The sequence below is a fragment of the Astatotilapia calliptera genome, chromosome 15, assembly GCF_900246225.1.
Source record: "Astatotilapia calliptera chromosome 15, fAstCal1.2, whole genome shotgun sequence".
NCBI lineage: Eukaryota > Metazoa > Chordata > Actinopteri > Cichliformes > Cichlidae > Astatotilapia > Astatotilapia calliptera.
The window spans coordinates 15,539,681-15,559,542 of NC_039316.1; the positions used below are offsets into that span (position 1 = coordinate 15,539,681).

Sequence of the window (19,862 nt, forward strand, 5' to 3'; positions counted from 1 at the left end):
TTTAACGTTATTTCCTGTGTAAATAAAATAAATTTTCAGTAATTGTGTTCCTCAAAAGATTTTTTTTAATTAAACTGAGTTATCAGTTTTAACATTTTAATTGACAGGCTGTTGTTAACTACACTCCAGTTATCTAAATAAAAATTAAGCTACAGACGGACCTCAGTGCGCACGCGTGAAGGCGGCTAAATTCAAAACTCAAGACGTTAGCATCGAGACTTGTTCACATTAGCTTCAAAATTGTTACGTATCGTATGCAATGTGGTTGAAGATAAACGACTTGAAAATGGTTTCAAGTTAGTTAAGAAGTAATAATAAAAAACGTATTTGTCTTAGAACGCCGCAACATCACAATCAACAATAGCAAGGTAAGCGCCGTAATGCTTCTTTGGTGTTCGGTTGTTTTCTTGTTTGATTACGTGAATGGGAAGCTAATAGTAACGTCAGAGTTAGTGGTTATCGGTTTGTCTATTTAAAATATGATTTTTACAAGGGGAAATGCAGAACGCTGCCTAGCTTTGTTTATTATTTCAAATAAGTTACGTTAGCAGTATTTATCGAGCTGCATTTGTTCATAAGGTCTTGGTAAATTGAATGACAGTGTAGTGGTGGTTTCCCATTTCATGGCTGCTGGAGAACAGTGGCGTTACTTTTGCACACCTGACAGGTGTGGCGTAGTAACTTTAAGTTTTCAAATTTTTTTTAAATCAAGGTTGTAACTTACGGTCATGTGAAAAAGAAAGTTTGCACAGGACTGTGCAACTACACACCGAGATTCAGGAGCTTCCAGAACCACCTTAGCAGCAATAACTGTTTGTTGGCATTTGTTCATGCTCATAAGGTCTTACCCCAGCATTTCATTCTGCTTAATAAAGTCTTTTAAACTTTGTTAAACAGTGGTGAATTTATTGTAATTATTGTCAAATAAAACCATTGCCACTACTTTAGAAACAATTGTTTTTGTGTCCAAAGATAATGCTTCATTTTTACACTTATCATGTCTGCTAATCCCAAATACCCAGGACAAATTAAAAATGCTTCTTAAGCAACATTTTGGGTTTCAGGAAGACACTGCAGAAACAATGATTTCTATATAAAGCATTATTTTATATTCGTACAGTTGACGATGGAGCCTCTGGATCCTCCAAAAAATAAGTGAGTGCGAAATTACTGTATTAAATAAAAAGGACATTGATATCGAGGCATTCCTACTTTACACCTTATGTTAACAAATGTATTGTGATATTTATGTAATAGTTTTATTGTTCATGCTTTGTGTTACAGTGAAGGCAGTGGATTTTCAAGGCGCCGCCTTTCCTCGGTAAGTATCTTAATCAGAGGTGTGATTTTATTTATTTCTGTACAAATGAACTAAACTGTTTGCACCTTGTAATTTTCAGATTTTAAAAGCACCACGGAAATCAGCCAGGTTCCCTGACCAAGATCAGCAAGAAAATGTGGTAAACAGAGAGTCTGATATAAGATTTCCAACTGCCTGTGGCAGTAGACACCCTTAAGGTTTAAAAATTAAAAAGTGGTGATATAATTTAGCCTTTTTCCTCTTAGGTGGAACGTGTCAAACCAGTGGAAAAGAGGAATTCAAGACGAGTCAGTTTTGCCCCTGCTAATGACGTCCTTCTGTTTTCTAAGTGAGACACGAAGAAATGCTCCTTTTACAAAAAGTACCTAACCACAAGTTGACCTAATCAGCGCTTCTCTCTTTATAGGGATGTCAAAAATGCCTCCCCTGTCCGAAGCCCTTTGCAAGAAATAATAACAGCAAGTATGTAATGTAGTATTATGTATAAGAATGTAATTTTTAAAACTTTTTGTAATTTTTATAATTATATTGTATGTTATTCTACAGCAGGAGCAACAACCACACAAAATAGGTAAGGTGAAATGAGCTATTAAGGTCCAGCCTGTCATGTGAATTTCAAGTCTTATCACAAAGAGTCAAATAAATCTCTCACATAAATGCTTTGGATTTTTTTGTACAAGGGTGCAAGAGGGAGTCACTGAAGATGGGAGTGAAATAATTGGTAGGATCATTGTTTTCAATGTACTGTCCACATTATCTGTTAGATAGTTATAGAGATTGCTGTTACTAAATTCAGGTCTCCAAATGTAGGTATGGAAACTCTTTTGAATGCTCCTCTACATGTTTCCCAACAAAAGGATAAGGTAAATTTGAAGTCGATATTTGCATTTATTACATTATTATAATGCTTAATAATAGCAGAAGTATTTTAACTTAACATTTGTTGTTCCCATTAACTGACCAAAGGTTGTTTACCTTTATTAGGCCACTGGAGATGACTTTGGGGAAAAAACAATGATGTTTTCCACAGAAGATGCAGCCATGGACATGACCCAAAGCCACACTATAAATATTGCTGCAGACATACCTGAAGATATACCCCTTCACAAGTATGACATTTTCCCAGTTCTTGGAGAAAATCGCTTGATAAATGATAAAGCCACAGTCCCACCACTATCCACAGGCAGAAATGTCGATGTAAGCACATCATTGTCATGTTTGGATCCTGGATTTGAAAACTTCCTTGCAAGTCTGTCTAAACCAAGTGGCCAGAGCACTAATGCTGTAAACATAACGATGACTCTTCCTGCTGAAGCATCCTCTGAAGAAACAAAAGGCTCCCTGGTCCAGATTAAAACACAAAGGCCTAATTTGGATAAAGAAAATCAAGTTCCAGTGTCCGTTTCTGCTGTGATGGAGAAGACACCACATAACACCAGGAAAACTGGAGAATCCTCCTACAGGAGTGCACTCTGTCCAGAAGATGATGTGAGCATGGATATGACTGAAGCCCAGACAGGTCGCATCCTGGGAGTCTGTGATGATGACGATAATCCTTTCCAGTGTCTTTTTCCTACTCAAGACATGTACACCCACTCACAGATGAAACGGCAGCAGAGCAGTAAAGCATCAGGATTAACCAACCCAAAAGGTATCACATTTATGTCTGTCACTCAAATTAAAGGACAACTCTTCAGCATTTATACATCAGCTTATAAGTGATAAGAAGAAAATATGGGATGCCAAGCAGAGACGACAAATTTGTGTTCTGCCACGGTTCCTTTAATGTAGACCATTTTTCATAAATATCTTGTCGTCTAGGCTCACAACTTTATGAAAGTCTAATACTAGAGCAAGGAAATTATCCCTGTATGCATTGTATGAATTTTATGCTTCATCAGTTTTAATGCTAATTGAATGGAATTTCAAATGGCCTTAATTTCATTTCACTTTTAATTATCAGATAAAGTGTCCTTGATAATTCCTCTCGTACCTGCTCCTCATCAAAGACATAAGGTAAGTTTGGCATTTCTTTTTTTTAAACTTTGCTTTTAGATGAAATAGAACATATAAGCAAGTCATGCATGGGAGGTTTTGTCTTTAGTTGCTCGTAACATAGTATAGATTTAAAATGTTGTCTTTGAATGCTAATAATTGTTATTTCAAAGTAAAGTTTTGGTTGGCATGTAGTAATTGTTTGTGTTCTGTTCTTCAGGTGAGCTCTGATGCGAAAAACGAATGCAGAGAGAAGACAGTAGTGTTTGCTGCAGATGACGAGTTTATGGACATGACTGGGTGTCACACAGTAAACATCGCCTGTGGTCCCTTGGTTCCAGAGGAAAAATCAGCAGATATTGATAAAGAAAACTTGCCACTAAATACCACTCAAAATGTTAGAGAGCCTTTTAAAGCCGTTATCATCTGTCCTGAACTAAGCATGGATATGACAGAAGCTCAAACTGGCCACGTTTTGGAAGGTGTGCAGGACGATCCTTTTCAGTTTCTTTTTCCACCACAAGACATGTACACCCACTGTCTCAAGAAAGCAGATGGTACTTCAGGACAGCGGATAAGTGAAGCACTCAAATCATCTAACCATAAAGGTAAGGTGCTGTTCGAACCCTGTTGTTTCTGAGAGGGGGGAAAAGGGTAATCTAAAGTGAGGAGGAGCTTAAACACAATTTCAGACAGTAGATGAATTTAATTGCTGAACCAAGACCTATTGTAAGAGAGGGGGGAAAAGCAAAACTGAACTGTAATCCATACAAAGTTACTCTACCAGAGCTTAAGAATAAAAAAAGGAAATGACAGAAACTTTAAATCTTCGTTTCAGGTCATGTGAATGCTTTTGTATTTAATTTCCTGAAATTTATTTTCCAAAACAGATTCTCCTTTATTTATTTATTTATTTTCAACCAATTAATTAATGATTTCACTAGTTTTGCAGTGTTCTGGTTTCTTTAGCTAATCTATTTATTTATTACCCATTTCCACATTTAGGCATTGAAGCTTCATCTTCAAAGGCACTAAAAAATCAGGTGAGATTAAATATTTTCCCCTTTTATTTTTCAACGCAATACTTGTTCTAGCTGGTCTGGAAGATAGAACATATTGCCAAATCAAGGTTGATATTTTGCTGTATACTCAAAGTATTTCCTTTCCCATCCACAGAACAAACCTGACATTGAGAACAACTACAGCGAGAAAACAGTGAGATTTTCTGCAGATGATGCCTGTATGGATGTGACACGAAGTCACACTGTAAATATCCACCAGTTGCAAGTACAGTCTGACCAAAATTTTGACTTTTTACCTGCTAAAGAGAAAACTTTAAGATTCACTCCAGATGACTGTATTATGGATAAGAATTATGGCCTCACTACCAACACTGCCAGTAATTCAGCATCCAATTCAGTAAATTCTGAGAAGAAACAAGACCGTCAAATATGTGATCTGCCTAGGAACACATCTTTGTCAGCACATAGTTTGGATCCAGGGTCAAAAAACCTTACAGCTTCCTCCAGCATTAATCCTATGATTACTAAAATGAATTCTAATGGAAATGCAGTATGTCCCAAAGCAGACATAAGCATGGACATGACTGAAGCTCAAACTGGCTACATTTTGGAAGGGGATGCAGGCACAGCTACAGATGCCCGTCTTCAGGATCATTTTCCCACGCAAAGCATACACGCCCAAAGTGGTAATGTCAGAAAAGCTGACTGGCAGAACAGTAAAGCAACTGGATTATCAAGCTGTAAAGGTATGAAAACGGCAAAGTTATTGGGCTTTTTTGTTTGTTTTGTTTTTTTTACATAGAAAATGTACAGAGTGCCTCAGTTAAGTTTTAATAATTATTATATATTGAAGTTATGGTCAGGTAGCTGTTTCTCACTCAGTTTTACCATGTCCACCTTAAGGTAAAGAAAACTTCCTGAAGACTTCTGGAAACACAAAGGTGCAAAGACAGCAGGTGAGCATAAACATGTCTTGATCTTTTTGTGGTTAGTTTTATTCAGGTAGCTGCACCAAATAATGCCTTTGTTTTAACAAAGGATCAAATAAATTTAAAGAGACAGGGTCATTTTGGTCAATATTTGCTTTACATTAAAGGCATTTGTTTTATTTTTATCAAGTTTATATGGTTTCAGTAAGACATTTTAATTTTACTACAAACCTGAGATGTCATAAAAAGTCAATCAAATAGTGAGGCCTCTGGTCTGTGTGGAAACATATCTTCATGAACACATGTGCTCTGCTATACTGTCTTTCTCAGGTTAAGCTTGATGTGGACAATGACTGCAAAGAGAAGACAGTGGTTCCTGTTAATGATGCCCTTATGGAAGTTACACAAAGTCTCACAGTGAACATTGTCAGTGATTTAGAACTGCAGTCTCACCAAGACACAGGCCTCTTACCTGCTAATGGAGAAAAGACAGTGAGGTTCAGTATACATGATGCTGCCATGGAGGTGACACGAAGTCACACGGTGAACATTGCCACCAACCTAAACCTGCAGTCAGATCACAATTCAGACCTTTTACCTCCTCTTGGAGAAAAAACTGTGAGGTTTGGTACAGATGATGCTGCCATGGAGGTGACACGAAGTCACACGGTGAACATTGCCACCAACCTAAACCTGCAGTCAGATCACAATTCAGACCTTTTACCTCCTCTTGGAGAAAAAACTGTGAGGTTCGGTACAGATGATGCTGCCATGGATGTGACACGAAGTCACACGGTGAACATTGCCACCAACCTAAACCTGCAGTCAGATCACAATTCAGACCTTTTACCTCCTCTTGGAGAAAAAACTGTGAGGTTCGGTACAGATGATGCTGCCATGGATGTGACACGAAGTCACACGGTGAACATTGCCACCAACCTTAACCTGCAGTCAGATCACAATTCAGACCTTTTACCTCCTCTTGGAGAAAAAACTGTGAGGTTCGGTACAGATGATGCTGCCATGGATGTGACACAAAGTCACACGGTGAACATTGCCACCGATGTAAAGTTGCTGTCAGATCACAGTTTACCTCTCAATGTAGAAAAAACTGTGAGGTTCAGTACAGATGATGCAGTGATGGATATGACACGAAGTCACACTGTAAAGATTGCCACTGATTTTGACAAGAAGTTACATCAAAATGTGGATTTTCCACCTACCTCCGAAGAAAAAACGGGGAGGTTCAATGCAAATGATGGAGCAATGGATATGACAGAGTGCCTCACTGAAAGTATTCCAAGTGTTTCTGCACCATACCTGGTTCTACCATTGCAAAAGGTTCTGCCCATCCAGGAAATCCAGGGTTTTTCTTTTAAAGTAGAGAAATCAAATAGTGAAGCCTGTGGTCTGCGTGGAAACATATCTTCATCAGCACATGATTTATATCAAGAATTTAAAAACTTGTCAAACACAAGTGACCCATGGACTGATATTAAATCACAGGACAATGATATACCATCCCCTCAAAAAGCTACTGACCCAAGGGACATACTGATACAGCTTAAAACACAGAAACCTGCTATGAATACTGAAAGTGAAGCTCCAGGTTTGGTTTCATCTTTCATAAAGAAGCCAGTAAGTACAACCATGATGGACTGTACAGAAATCAATTTGAGCATGGATATGACTGAAGCTCAAACAGGATGCATTTTGGGTCAGACGTGCACAGATGACCCCCTTCAGCGCCTGTCCTCCACACAAGATCCCAATTCAGACCATTTGCGGCAAACTGGGATTGCATCACAGAGGAGTGGTGATTTGGGGTTATCCAATCCTGATGACCAGGAAATTATGAATGTGCCAGATTCTCTGAACTCAAATGAAAGGGAGAACACAGAAGAACCTGAACCAAGAACTACAGCTTGTCTGATATCACAGGATATGGAAAGTTCACCCAAGGTTCCTGGAAAGGATGTGGATGCATTGTGCTCACGAAAGTCTAGACGAATCAGTTTAGCTGATATTCAGTCAAAAGTAAGGCGTTTGAGTCACATGATAAGTGCAGCTCCCAGTGCAGTCGTAACTGATAACTGCACTGCACCTTTGCATCATTTGGAACAAGACCTGGGGAAAAACTCAAAAGATAAAACGTTACCTGTCACTATGGCAGAACCAGAAGCTGAAATGGAATTGGTAAACACTGAAGACAATGCACGAGCTCAGTGTTTTATAGAAGCAGAGCATCCCAGTGATGCTATTACTACAACTCCTTTCAGCTCAAAGACCAAACAGCTTATGTCAAGAATCTCACTGGGAGGCTTTAAGCCGAAACTGCCCCAAAAATGCAAACCTGATGAGTCAAAGAGAGTGAAATCTTCAGGAGACCATACAAAGACGATCACCGTCAACGTTGCCAAGGAGCTGAACAACTTTGATGATGATGTTAGTGATATTTATGATGAAGAGCTGGGTAGTTATGAAGATATGTCAGAAGCACTGGACACTAGGAGTCCTCAGAAAAGTCAAGAGTTCAACATGGTCGAGCCTTTAGAGAACACTGTGTTTGAAGAAGATGTCATTAGCCCTGTTCATGGACAAAAGAGACTTCTGCCAGAAGATAAAACTAATGTGGAGGATCAAAAGAGAATGAAAACATCCTGTGTGACTGTTGAAGTGGTAGGTCAGCTTTCTCTGTTTTACGTAATTTACCTTTAATATGGTTTCTTTTATCCCATGTGTTTTGTTTCTTCTTGTGCATTGCAGTCAGAGGTCATAGAGTGTGACAGTAATATTACTACAGCTCGTACGACTACACAGACAATAGATTCCTCCAGCAATCACACAGCCAGCATCAAATGTGAAACTGCATCTGAGTCAAGTAAGTTCTTATCTTTGACGTTGATGGGCATCATTAAGATCTTGTATTCCTGATTGAAATAATGTTTCCTTTTACACTATTATTATTAAATATCTTTGTTTTCTTTTGGTTTTGTTTTTTAGCTTTTAAACACAGCTTGTTTGAATCTCAGCTTGAAGACAGTGCTGTTGATGTGCAGATGGTAAGAAGTTTTATTTTTAAAAATTGATTTATTTGAAATCTGAAAATGTGCACTTGCCTCATATTTGACTGCATTCGATGCCTTGATTACAGAAACTCAAAGATGGCACCATAACGGTCTTGGAGTTCTTTAAACTCTTCGGCATTGACTTTGTCATCCATAATCCTCGGGAGAGTGTCCTTCCTGGCAGAGTAGGTCAATCTTCTGTGTTAAAAATTACTTCCCCATTATATATACACAAAAAAAATATTATGTTATAGTGACTTCTTTTTGTTGTTTTTTCAGTTTTTGTCAGACACAGAGGCCTCACCAATGGATTTACTGAAAGACCAACATATCAGTCGTCCTAAACAGATGGTTTATGAGACGGATGTCTTTAACCTCAACGAAAAGGTTGAAGGGTATGTGCACTTCAAGTTTTATAACATATACTGTACACATGATTAAACCTACAGAAATATGCTGAAAACATTAAGTAGTTAAATACATTTATTCATCTAAACTTGTGGTTTAGATCAGCGGTCCCCAACCTTTTTTGCACCATGTTTGACAATATTTTCACGGACCGGCCTTTAAGGTGTCCTGGATAAATACAACAAAATAAAACCAGTACCGGTACCAAAAAAAGAAAATTTATTCATAACACACGGGGTAAGACCCAGAGAAACTGAGTGTAACCATAAAAACAATTTAAAAATTAACGTTAAAAACCCTGAAAACCATAAAATTCACACCTGAGTCTCAACACTCACAGCCCGGTACTAAACGACTCACGGACTGGTACCGGTCCGTGGCCCGGGGGTTGGGGACCACTGGTTTAGATGAATTGCGCTGTATCGCTGTAAACTGACAAAATCACAAGGAAAAACTGGGTGTAGCTTACAAACACAATTATAACTCATTAGAAATTGTACAATTCTTTTTATGTTTAATCTCATACGTTACAATTGAAGTTTAAAAACATGTCTGTTTTGTTCTTTCTAGGCTGAAGGTGCGAATGCAGGATCTAAACAAACCTCTTAATACTGTCAATAGATCTTTGTGGGAGGACATGAGATATGCTTCAGATAAAGAGGTATTAGTCAAAGTTTTTTTTTTTTTTATGTGATATGTTTACATTTATTTGGGCAGGATGAACATTAAGTAATTTACAGTGTATATTTTTTTAATTGCAATGCATTTTATTTAACTTTATTTAGCTATTGGCCTTTGCTGTGCGCTTGTGTGTGACATGAATTTGGCATCTGTTCCCACAATTCACCCAATGCGGCGTTTGTTTGAATCAACAGCTGAAATCTTTCGGTGCTAAACTAAAGGAGAGAAATAACTTCTTCAGAAAAACAAGCAAAGTTCAGTCACATGAACTGAAGGAGGTTCTGTACTCAAATCTTTTGCAGGCGAATCTGGTAAGAACTTCCACACATTTAGAAAAAAACACTAAAATGCAAAATTGGGGACTTCAAAATGAAATTGACATTGTTTTGTTTTGGGGTTTGTTTTTTTGTTTTTGTTTTGTTTCCAGGAGGAGCAGCAGAAGTTAAGAGGAAGAATTCAGGAAGCAGATGAGATGATAAAAACTCTGGATGACTGTATTTGTGAATTAGAAACAGGTATAGCTACTTTGAAAACATGACTTTCCTGTTTGTGATATACCACAGAGTTTGCTCGTTTTGTAGATATTAACTAATGTTTCAGTCACTAACATATGTATTTCTCTATCGTTTGGCTGTTGCTAGATGAAATCGATCGCAAAGATGGTGCTGCACCGCAAATCTCTATGTGATTGCTTTTGTTGCTGGCACATTTCCAAAGTTGTCAGTAGTTTTGATGGAAGATGATGACCTGTTAGCAAACCCTTCTCTGGGGGCACAAGTAGGTTGGATGTGTTGCTCTAGCCTAACATATTCTCCTTCATTTAGAATTTGCTGCAGTTGAAGAAAAAGGGTTTGAAGACAAACCAAGTCTGAAGTCGCTGCAGGAAGGTAACTTAATACAGTTTCATCTATTTGTTTTTTATTTTACGTCAGTTTAATTGAATAAGTCCTAAGTGCTTTTACTGGTTCATTTTGTTTAACAGAAATGAAGAGAGTCACTGAGACGACGGCTGATAATGAGAGGTCGGTTAAAATTAACTATCCTTTTTTTTTTTTTTTTTTTTTTTTTCTTCGTTGAATTATGCAGTGAATGTTGAGAATTACCAGTTTTGAGCGGTCTCGTTTATTTCTTCTTTGTTTTCTTTGTTCCTGCTAAAGACAAATATCTGAACTAGAGATGCAGAAGAAGCAGAATTCAAGTAAAGTCAAAAGGCTTCGAGCTGAAACGAGGAACCTGGAGATTCATATGGGCCTTCTGAATATGTCAGTACCAGGAACATTTTTTACAGCTTTAGACCAGTCCTGTAAACAAATATGATAACGCAAAACTGGTTTTGTACATTGTTTACATCAGGATGAATGAATGGAAGCTCAGAGAAATGAGGGACAACTGCAGAGTCTTCACTTTCCTCCATGAGACCATGCATCTGCAGCTGGTGTTTGAAAAGGCCAATGGTATTTCTTTTTTTCATGTTTTCTCATACAGTTTAAAGCAGTTTCTAACAGTTGTGAATATCTTGTACTCATGGTTGCACCTCAGTCAGTAGTGTTTGCGCAAACCTTGAACAATATTAAAATTTAGATTTTGCTTAATTCTGTTGGTTTGGGTTTTTTTTTTTTTTAAGGCACACTCTAATAACTTTGTTTTTCTGCTTTTGAAGGTAATGATGCCGACACTGAGCAGAAAATAACACACATCACTTTTAAACTGGAACTCGATGGTAAGAAAATAAGTACAAGAAGCATTCTGTGATGGATGGTTATTAGATGGTTATTCTTTTCATCCTACCTGCCATGCTAAATTAATGGCCTTTGGCTACCTTTAATTGCACTTACTATGAAGAATATGTACTGAAAGCAATTATGTTTCCTACCAGATGAGAAGTCGCAGTGCCATGCACGCCTTGTTCACAAATTGGTCTCCGAGTACATTGAAGGTGAAAGTTGCTGGGTAAAGAAATACCCAACAAGAAGACAAGTACCAAAGGTAAGTGTAAATAAACACCAGATGCATACAAAGGACAGAAACAGGCTCATGTAAAATAGGTCAGATACTTAACCCCGAGTTGCTCCCAATGTGAATGCGTGTGATAAAGCACTAGAGAAAAGTGCCTGTGTTTAATTAGATCAGGCCTGTGGGCTGTTTCTCGCATACTTTTGTTGCATCTGCAGTGATCGCCCCCTGGTGGCCATTAAAACAAATGCCAGTTTAAATTACTCTGTTTTAGCTTAAGTGATGAGACCCAGAAGATGTATGTTTATTGTTTATACAGTCTGTGGTAACGTATTTTGCCTGCTGTTGTTCCCAGCTGCTCCATGATGTCAGCCTGGTGGTGAGTCGCTGTCGTCTTCTGGGAGAGGAACTGCGTCTCCTGAAACTGTGGGGAGGGCTACGGCTGGATATACTCGACATCAGCTGCATGGACACCAAGTAAGAACTACAGTGCTTCACAGAAATAACAAATATTCCACTTTTTGATCCAAAAAAATCATTCACATCTGCATGCAGTTTTGCATTTTGCAATACTGAGGTGTATAACATTCAATTATTCTTCCAGAGTGCGCATTGTCTTCAGCACTCTGAAGAAATTTTCCAAATTTGAGGTAGTCTTTGGCATCTCTCTCATCAACCACTTCTGTGTCCTGCAAGTAGAGAGCTTTAAAAACTTAATTGGAAGCACAACGTAAGTAAAATTTTAATATAAATCAAGAAATTTAGATTTAAAAAACCTATTGTTTATTTAATGAATACTGACAGAAATTACGTTGTTTTACGGAGCATATTACTATTGAAGGTAACCGTGTCAAAGGAATAATATATTATCTTCAAGTATAACATTAAATTTTTACATTTTTGTGTATTGCTAGGATTCAACAGATTGAAGACATTGTGGCTTCGTTCACTCCCGCCAAGAACCTGCTGACAAAGACTGTCAGAGAGATTCATGAAGTGTTATTATGTTGAGACCAGGAATGAGTCCAGGATCACATTTTGATTCTAGTTGTTTGTAATTAAACTCTGTTGTACAGTATAGAGGGGAAAAACTAAAAACTTAAATTCTTTTACAAATCAAAGAATAAGTATAATGTACAGAGTCTTAGTCTGTTTCTTCTGGTGTTTGAAAGATGTGCTGTTTTGCTTTTTGCTGTACACACAAACAGTTCTCACTGTACAAATCTGTTCTGTTTCTGCAGACTTTAATGTCCCAATATGGGCAAAAAAATAAAAAGATGAATTGGCTCAAATGAAAGCTATGTTGGGAGGCAAAAGGATTTGCAAACATTGAAATCCCAACTCTTTAAAAAAAAACAAAAAAACAACAACAACCCAGCATTACTGACTGCACGATTATGGTCACTGTAGTTTAAAGCATAAAACCCTATTATTGGTGTGGTGCAGTTCCCAGAGTTGCCTCTAGATGGTGGACATTACCCATCACCTGTTGGAAGTTTTTGCTGAACCTCCCACATGTAAATATCAGTATCGCTTCATTTTGTTTATACTGAAATGATTATAAGCACATACTCTCTTTCCAGGCCTTTTTATTAGACAGCAGTAACTGTAAAATAAACATGCTTTGCATTATAATGGCTGTGTGAGTATTTTGTGCCACATTTTCACCCAATTTTCTTTGTTTGAAAATGGATCACAGTAAAGAATAAAACAGGGTGTCTGTTAAATTGGCTGAAACATGTGACACGTGCTATGATCAATAATACAAATTAAAATGTGAAATTAGATTGCAGGTGAGTAGACACCACTGAGAATAATCCATCTTCATTAAGCTTAATTTAAAATTTCCATGACCTCAAATGATTCAATAAGTCTTTGAAATGGTCAGTATTTCTAATTCTTAAACATATTTCTCAAGCATTGCAAAGGACATAGGGTAAAAACTGACTTTTGCAAAACAGCTGAACTGCAAGCTTAAATGTGCTAAAGAAAGCTCTACAAATAAGGCATCAAAATGCATCTTCCTCTGCAACTGCTGTACTTTGGTTAGACTTCGGAGGTCACTATGGGTCTGAAATATATGGTGCTCTGGTAGCTGTTGCCTTTGTTCAGTAAAAAAAATCAAGATATTTAGAAAGTTTTGTCCCACATTTCAAATGATAGTGTTTGTCCTGAAATAAAAGAAACCTTTAAGATGTTATATGTAGTTTGTAGGTAGATGGAGTATGCAGGTTATGGACCTATATTATATACTGTGTCCCTATACTTTAAGGCAGCGGTCCCCAACCCCCGGGCCTCGGACCGGTACCGGTCCGTGAGTCGTTTGGTACCGGGCCGCGAGAGTTGAGGCTCAGGTGTGAAATGTATGGTTTTCAGGGTTTTTATTGGTTTTCAGCGTTAATTTTGTTATCGTTTTTATCGTTAACTCTGTTTTCCTGGGTCTTTTCAGGTGTGTTATGAATAAATCTTCTTTTTTTCGGTACCGATACTAGTTTTATTTTGTTGTATTTATCCGTGACACCTTAAGGCCGGTCCGTGAAAATAATGTCGGGCATAAACCTTGCCTGATCCTGGCTCTGTTCTCAGCCAAGACATGACTGACATGGACAGTGTCCGGAGTTCATCTGAAAGGTCAAACAGCCAGAGACGAGCCTCTAAGAAGACGGATGGGGGTGGGCAATGACAGTCTACTCCCCGAGCCCCGACATCAAGGGTCAAAGTGGATGTTTCCAAACCGTCACCCTCGAGTGAGCCACAAGGGGAGATGAAGTCCTCCCTTCCTCCCCCAGGAACAACGGCTGCTGTCAAACCAAATAGAGGACAGCAACATTTGGGTCTCCTGACCTCCTGAGGGTCAACTCAATTTGATTTTAATCGATCAACCGAAGGATTTTTCATTATGTGTGTGAGCGATTCATTCGGTCATTAGATTATCATACAACACTGAGAACAGGAGCAAAGTTTTTCCTCAAGGTCACTCTTGTTATATTACGTGATTGAATTTCACTTGGTTTTCTTTTTGTTTTGCAAATACCTGAGAAGAAATGTGGCTCAGTCATTGCTTCCTTTCCTGCTTGAAAAGATTTCCTTTCTAACGTATTTACCAGTTTATTGCAGTTATGTGACCTTCTTATTAGCTGTGCAATTAAGTCGTTAAAAACAGATTCCAGACTTAATGTATTATATGATTATGTAATTTGCTTTAAATCCTGTGACAGACTGGCAAGCTGTTCACGGTGTACCCTACCGCTCACCCTGTGCCAGTCAGGATATGCCCCCATGTGACTGACAACTGATTAAGAAAATGGATGGACTGATTGATGTTTTAAATCTTATTAGCATGGCCTTTCTTCACTGTCCATAATTATGTGTTGATATTCCTGAAAAGTGCCTAATAATCCACTTTGCACAATTATTTACATGGGTATTCATCACTGTAATTTCAGTGTTACCCCAAAATGAAATAATGGTTACGGACAAATTCGGGTGAAAAGCAACTGAACATTTATTAAACCACCTGAAAGGTAAATAATTCAGATCAGTGGGCTTTCCTTTGTACTTAAACACATTAGAAGACTAGAGTCAACAGATCAACCAGCAGCATACAATTGATATGATGCTGCTGCTGTAATGCTCACCAGTTACCAAGCCATCAACTTTGCCACTAAATACTAACCTGATGTTTGTTTAAAGAGTAAGGCATAACCAATGTAATTCACAAACCTATGTGCTCCTCAAGAAGAAGAAACCAAAAATTAACTGGATTCAATATCTCAATACTATGAAAGTCTTAGAGCTACAGTACAGTGCTTTTTAAAACAAGAAGTCAGTCACAAAGTGCTTTACAGAGCTTTTTTTTGTTTTTTAATCAACACGTAAGAACACGTAAGCATGAGTACAATAACACAAAAACATTATCCAAATGTCTGAATAGATGAGTTTTAAGCTAGTTTTTCAAAAATACCACAAAGTTCCAAAAAGAGTTTTACAGTGTTTCACAATTTTGGCGCTAAGGTTTGGAATGTACAGTCCCACTTAGTTTTTAGACAGATACGTAGAATAACAAAAAGGTCTACGGACTAAGGATCCAGCTTGAAGAAAAGTGGTGGGGTAGATCAAGAATATAAATGAGAGCCATTAAAAGTAAAAAACACAATTTTAAATTGATACCTAAAGCTGACCGGAAGCCAGTGCAGGCACTTTAAAACTGATGTGATATGAGAGAATTTATGAGAGTAAGTTAAAAGCCTCAGAGTGATGTTTTGGACAGATTGGAGGTGATTAATTAGTAATTACCACATGAAGGTGAGAACTAGAAGGGCATTTAGACACTTGGCAAATCCTCCACCAAGGATGCTGCTGCTTTTTAAGTGATGCCCCTTCTTAGAGTTTTCTAGAACGTGATCGCGATCTATACCAAAATTTAAAGGGTTCGTTTTTTTGCTGAAGCACAAACATAAAAACAACACTTCGCACAAAAGTTTACTGATTTATAAAGAATTCATTAGAAAATAAAATTGTGCTTGATTGGAGATGGTCCAAGTGAACCTAAGCATACATGTTTCACATCTTTGTATGAGATACACGGTATATGAGATTAAACACTTTTTCTTTCTGGGAGACAAATATAAAGTCACATTGTGATTTTGGATGAAATTAGGTGGTAGCATGTTGTCACTGCACCAAAGGCCTAATTCTCTAAAGTGGAACATTTGGCCTCATGTGGCCTCATTCAAATCTATTTATCCTCTGATCTAGGAGCAGTATTTCACCTTAGTAACCCTATCAGTGTCCTTCACTGACATCAGAAAGACGGAAGGTTTGAGGTAATACAATTGGTTTTGGATGATGGAAAAGTTCATTGAGCGTTTATTTGTATTTAGATCTAAATGCAGCCATCTGTCAGACACACTGGAGAACTAGTCCAGAAATAAAACATGCATGAAAATGAAGAACATAAGCACTTTATTTAGGTCTGTTTTCCAAATTTCCGTAACAAGAATAGGATTGTATGTAACTTTTGTATATCCAGTTGACGGGAATGAACAAAAGGGTTAAAGGTGTTTTTGCAACAGGGGATATGTGCAGGCTTTCTGCTGCGATAGTGTGTTGATGGTAGGGAGCTGTGTCACTACACAGTTTACTACTAAGCATTGTTGTTATCACCATCAGCCTCTCCCCACTTCCCACTCACAGCCTTCCTGCGCTACTGCAAAGCTGAGGTTGGGGGCATTGTTGTTAGGGGGCATTAGAGGGCGTTCTAATTGATCCTTCCAGGCAGGTAATTAGCTCTGATGGCATGTGCACCCATGGTGATGAGAATGACAGAGACATAGCCACGTCCTGCCCCTCACCCCAATCATCAACACTCAAATAAAGACTATGTGACCCATGGAGTTGCCACATTCTCTGGTCATTCTTAGGAAAAGACAATAGGTCTGGCTTGTTAAAATAGGCTCCCTCTCAGCGGGGGAACACAGGAGCCACAGCAGCTGTCCCATAGTATAAAGCTTCAATAGTCTGAGCAACCACAGAACCTCCAGTACAAAGATTTGCTTTTTTTATACTTCTGTGAGGACATACAACATCTCATTAGGAATGAAATATTAAAAGTATTAACATAAACCTTCCCTAGATCTCCGCTACTATGTGAGAATGTTAGAAAGGTTATTGTTCATAAAAATGTGAAAATTAAAAGTCTGTTTTTATTTAACGGTAATTTTACAATAGGGGTAAAATGTACAAAAAAAGGGATATTTGCAATCCAGGATGTGGCATGTGATAGGACCAGAGTGAGTCATCCAATGTTAGACCACAGCCTTTATATAATATAGACTGTATATAAAAGATGAAAGAATGATGACGTCATCCACTAGCTAGACAAGTCCTGTCTTGGAGCCACAAGCTGAGCATTTTGTTGTTTTGTCAGAATCTTAAGGTTTTGAATGGCCATAATGAGTAGAGGTGGGCGTGACTAAGACACTGAGGGACACGAGATATTCATATTGTTACGATTGGTTAATCTGAGAGTGGCTCCACTCTAAAGCATTTCCTGTTTTATTCCTCCTATTTGACTCCAACTGGAGCCAGAATTTGTAGAACATACATTGTTTTCTTTCTAAAAAAAAAAAAAAAAAAGACTTAAAACAGAGACAAACAACTCAGCAAATGTTTACTGAGGTCATAGCCCAAAGAAGGAAAAGGATCATTTTTCCAATGGCTTCTAATGAACGAGCACTTCTTTTTGCTACCACAGGTGTCGCCCCCTGCTGGTCCCTGGAAAAAATGCAGGGTTAAGGCACTTCTGCATTGACTTGCAAAGAATGTAACATTCAACAGAAAAAGGCAAAAACTTTAGTCACGAAAAGTTGAAATTTTATGTCAGAAAAAAACATTTGTAATAAGGTGATAATAAAACATTGAGAATTTATGTGTAATGTGCAGAAAAATTAAATAAAACACTAAAATATGCTGTATGTTAAGATACAGAAGTTCATGTGATTAAAGTAATTATTTTGTGCTGGGGTCGGCCTTGGGAGATTCCAAGGATATATGAATGGAAAGGAATCCTAACTCATCTATCAGATAACTTCCAGCTGAGTTCAACTAAATCTGTATGTTTCATCCAACTGCCATTTCAGGTCTGTTTGTATTCACGGAAGAAAAACAAGTATCAGGAGCCCCAACAACTGAGAGCATTGTTGTGGGTGAGATGCTTATTCTCTGGTAGAACGATGACATAGAAGGAATCTTGATCTTGTACAGGGAAACACATCCTGGGGCACACGGGCAACAAAGCAACACGACAATGAGAGCTTCTTCTAAAAATATAAGAGCCTGATTGATGAAGCTTGCCATTGCAGAGGGGATTTCTTTATGCAACCTACTAGGTTAGTGCTCATGGGATCAGCTATGGTCAGAGTGACTGCCAATACACTGTCAGTCAAGGCAATTTGTTACAGTTTGTTTTCACATTAATGGATTAAATTAATACTGCCAGTGCAAAAAGTCTGGAAAGAATACAGACATTCTTTAATAGAAGTACAGATACAGTGGATTTACCCAACTGCAAGCAGTTGTAAGAGTTGTCCTGGATAATTTCCACCCTCTACACTGACGGTCTACTGTTCACACTGTCTTTATACAAGACAGTATACAGTTGGTATGTAGGTGGAATTCTGTGAATAAATCTAAGCGTCATCAATTTAATTTCAAATCCATCTCTATTACACTTAATGTAACCTAACCCTGACCACAAGCACCACAGCCACTTTGCACCAGTCCAACAAACTGTTCTTTGCTTTAAATCCCTCACAGTACAGCAGACTAACCTGTTTATGCTGCACTAAACTGCAGAGTATTTGCATGGAACCTTTAATAACACAAAGTCAGTCAATACACACCTCAGATCCAAGATATGATTTAACAAAAGAGGGCTTACATCTAAACTTTAAATTTTCAGTTTATTAAATACCACTGAGCAGTACTGTCTTTTTTTTCTTTTTTTTTTTTTTACATCTTTCTCCATCTCTGAGAGAAGTTATCTCACATTCACTTCTCTCCTTGTGAAATACAGCAGCTGGAGTTTTAGCTAGCAACACATTGTGGGACAAACTGCACACAGTGTTTGCTGATATTTGTTGAGCTGATAGAAACATTGCATTTTAAATGACTTGACTTAAAAAGTGTTGCTCCCCTTTATGTTTGCTCCTCTTCTGTAGAGCTGGCTGGATGCTGAAATACCACGACTACAGCTTATGGACATTTGTGCATAAAAAACGATGCCCACTTTAATCCCTGACTGTTGGGTTATAAATTATGCATAAATTGTATGGATTTTATCTCTTTCATCTTTTTGTATGCAATAACCCCCAGTGATTGATAGACCATTAGGATTGCCTTTCATGTTTCGTGTACTGTTCAGGCTCAAATTGGTTTGATGCTTGAAGGCCCACAATAGCTTGAAAGAATAACTTCTCTCATATGTCTTAACCCAAATGTTTTGAAAATGTATGGAGTAGAAAGTACAAATATTTCTGTAAAAATGTAAGGCTTAAAAGTATAACGTTGTCAAAAAGATACCTGATAATTCTGCTTAAGTACAGTAACCAAGTATTTGTACTTTATACAAATACTTTTTCCCAGTCACACTCACAGGTTTTCTGAAATACAGTCTCAAAATCCCTAATTAAATTTACCATCCAAATCCAGTGAGAATTAAACTGAATTGTGATCAGTTTGGAATGCTTGCTTTAATGTAGATGAATTGATGATGTAACTATTTTGGCTTATTATTTAGCATTATTTCATGTTTTCATAAGAAATAATCAATACTTTTTTTATTTTACAATTTTAACATTAAGTGGTGTTAAAGCTTTTCCAAGATGTAATAGCATGTTTATAAATCCTGCAGGTATGAAATCAATATTCATTCTGCCTTTCTCCCTCAGCCTTATTTTGCTATCTGAACTTGCTTCATGAAACA

At 37.7% G+C, this 19,862-nt stretch overlaps 1 protein-coding gene across 1 annotated transcript; it reads left to right on the forward strand.

Moving 5' to 3' along the window:
* The first annotated feature begins 63 nt into the window (after positions 1-63).
* knl1 (kinetochore scaffold 1) lies at positions 64-13,012 on the forward strand. Its single transcript, XM_026142595.1, has 32 exons — positions 64-368; positions 1,121-1,155; positions 1,285-1,321; positions 1,401-1,460; positions 1,567-1,649; positions 1,728-1,783; positions 1,868-1,892; positions 2,002-2,042; positions 2,132-2,184; positions 2,306-2,972; positions 3,285-3,337; positions 3,537-3,924; positions 4,322-4,359; positions 4,493-5,084; positions 5,242-5,294; positions 5,598-7,946; positions 8,034-8,148; positions 8,271-8,329; positions 8,422-8,520; positions 8,615-8,730; positions 9,314-9,404; positions 9,619-9,735; positions 9,852-9,939; positions 10,249-10,311; positions 10,407-10,446; positions 10,582-10,686; positions 10,778-10,878; positions 11,085-11,144; positions 11,301-11,410; positions 11,733-11,854; positions 11,982-12,107; positions 12,292-13,012. Exons 2-32 carry the CDS (start codon positions 1,127-1,129, stop codon positions 12,386-12,388), a joined length of 6,033 nt encoding a protein of 2,010 aa, XP_025998380.1. The 5' UTR covers positions 64-368; positions 1,121-1,126; the 3' UTR covers positions 12,389-13,012.
* The last annotated feature ends 6,850 nt before the right edge of the window (positions 13,013-19,862 follow it).

Coding starts and splice junctions, on each gene's coding strand:
- knl1 (XM_026142595.1), top strand. CDS start 1,127: ATGGAGCCTCTGGATCCTCCAAAAAATAA. Junction 1,156..1,284: donor CTGGATCCTCCAAAAAATAA/GTGAGTGCGAAA, acceptor TTTGTGTTACAG/TGAAGGCAGTGGATTTTCAA. Junction 8,330..8,421: donor GTGCTGTTGATGTGCAGATG/GTAAGAAGTTTT, acceptor CCTTGATTACAG/AAACTCAAAGATGGCACCAT.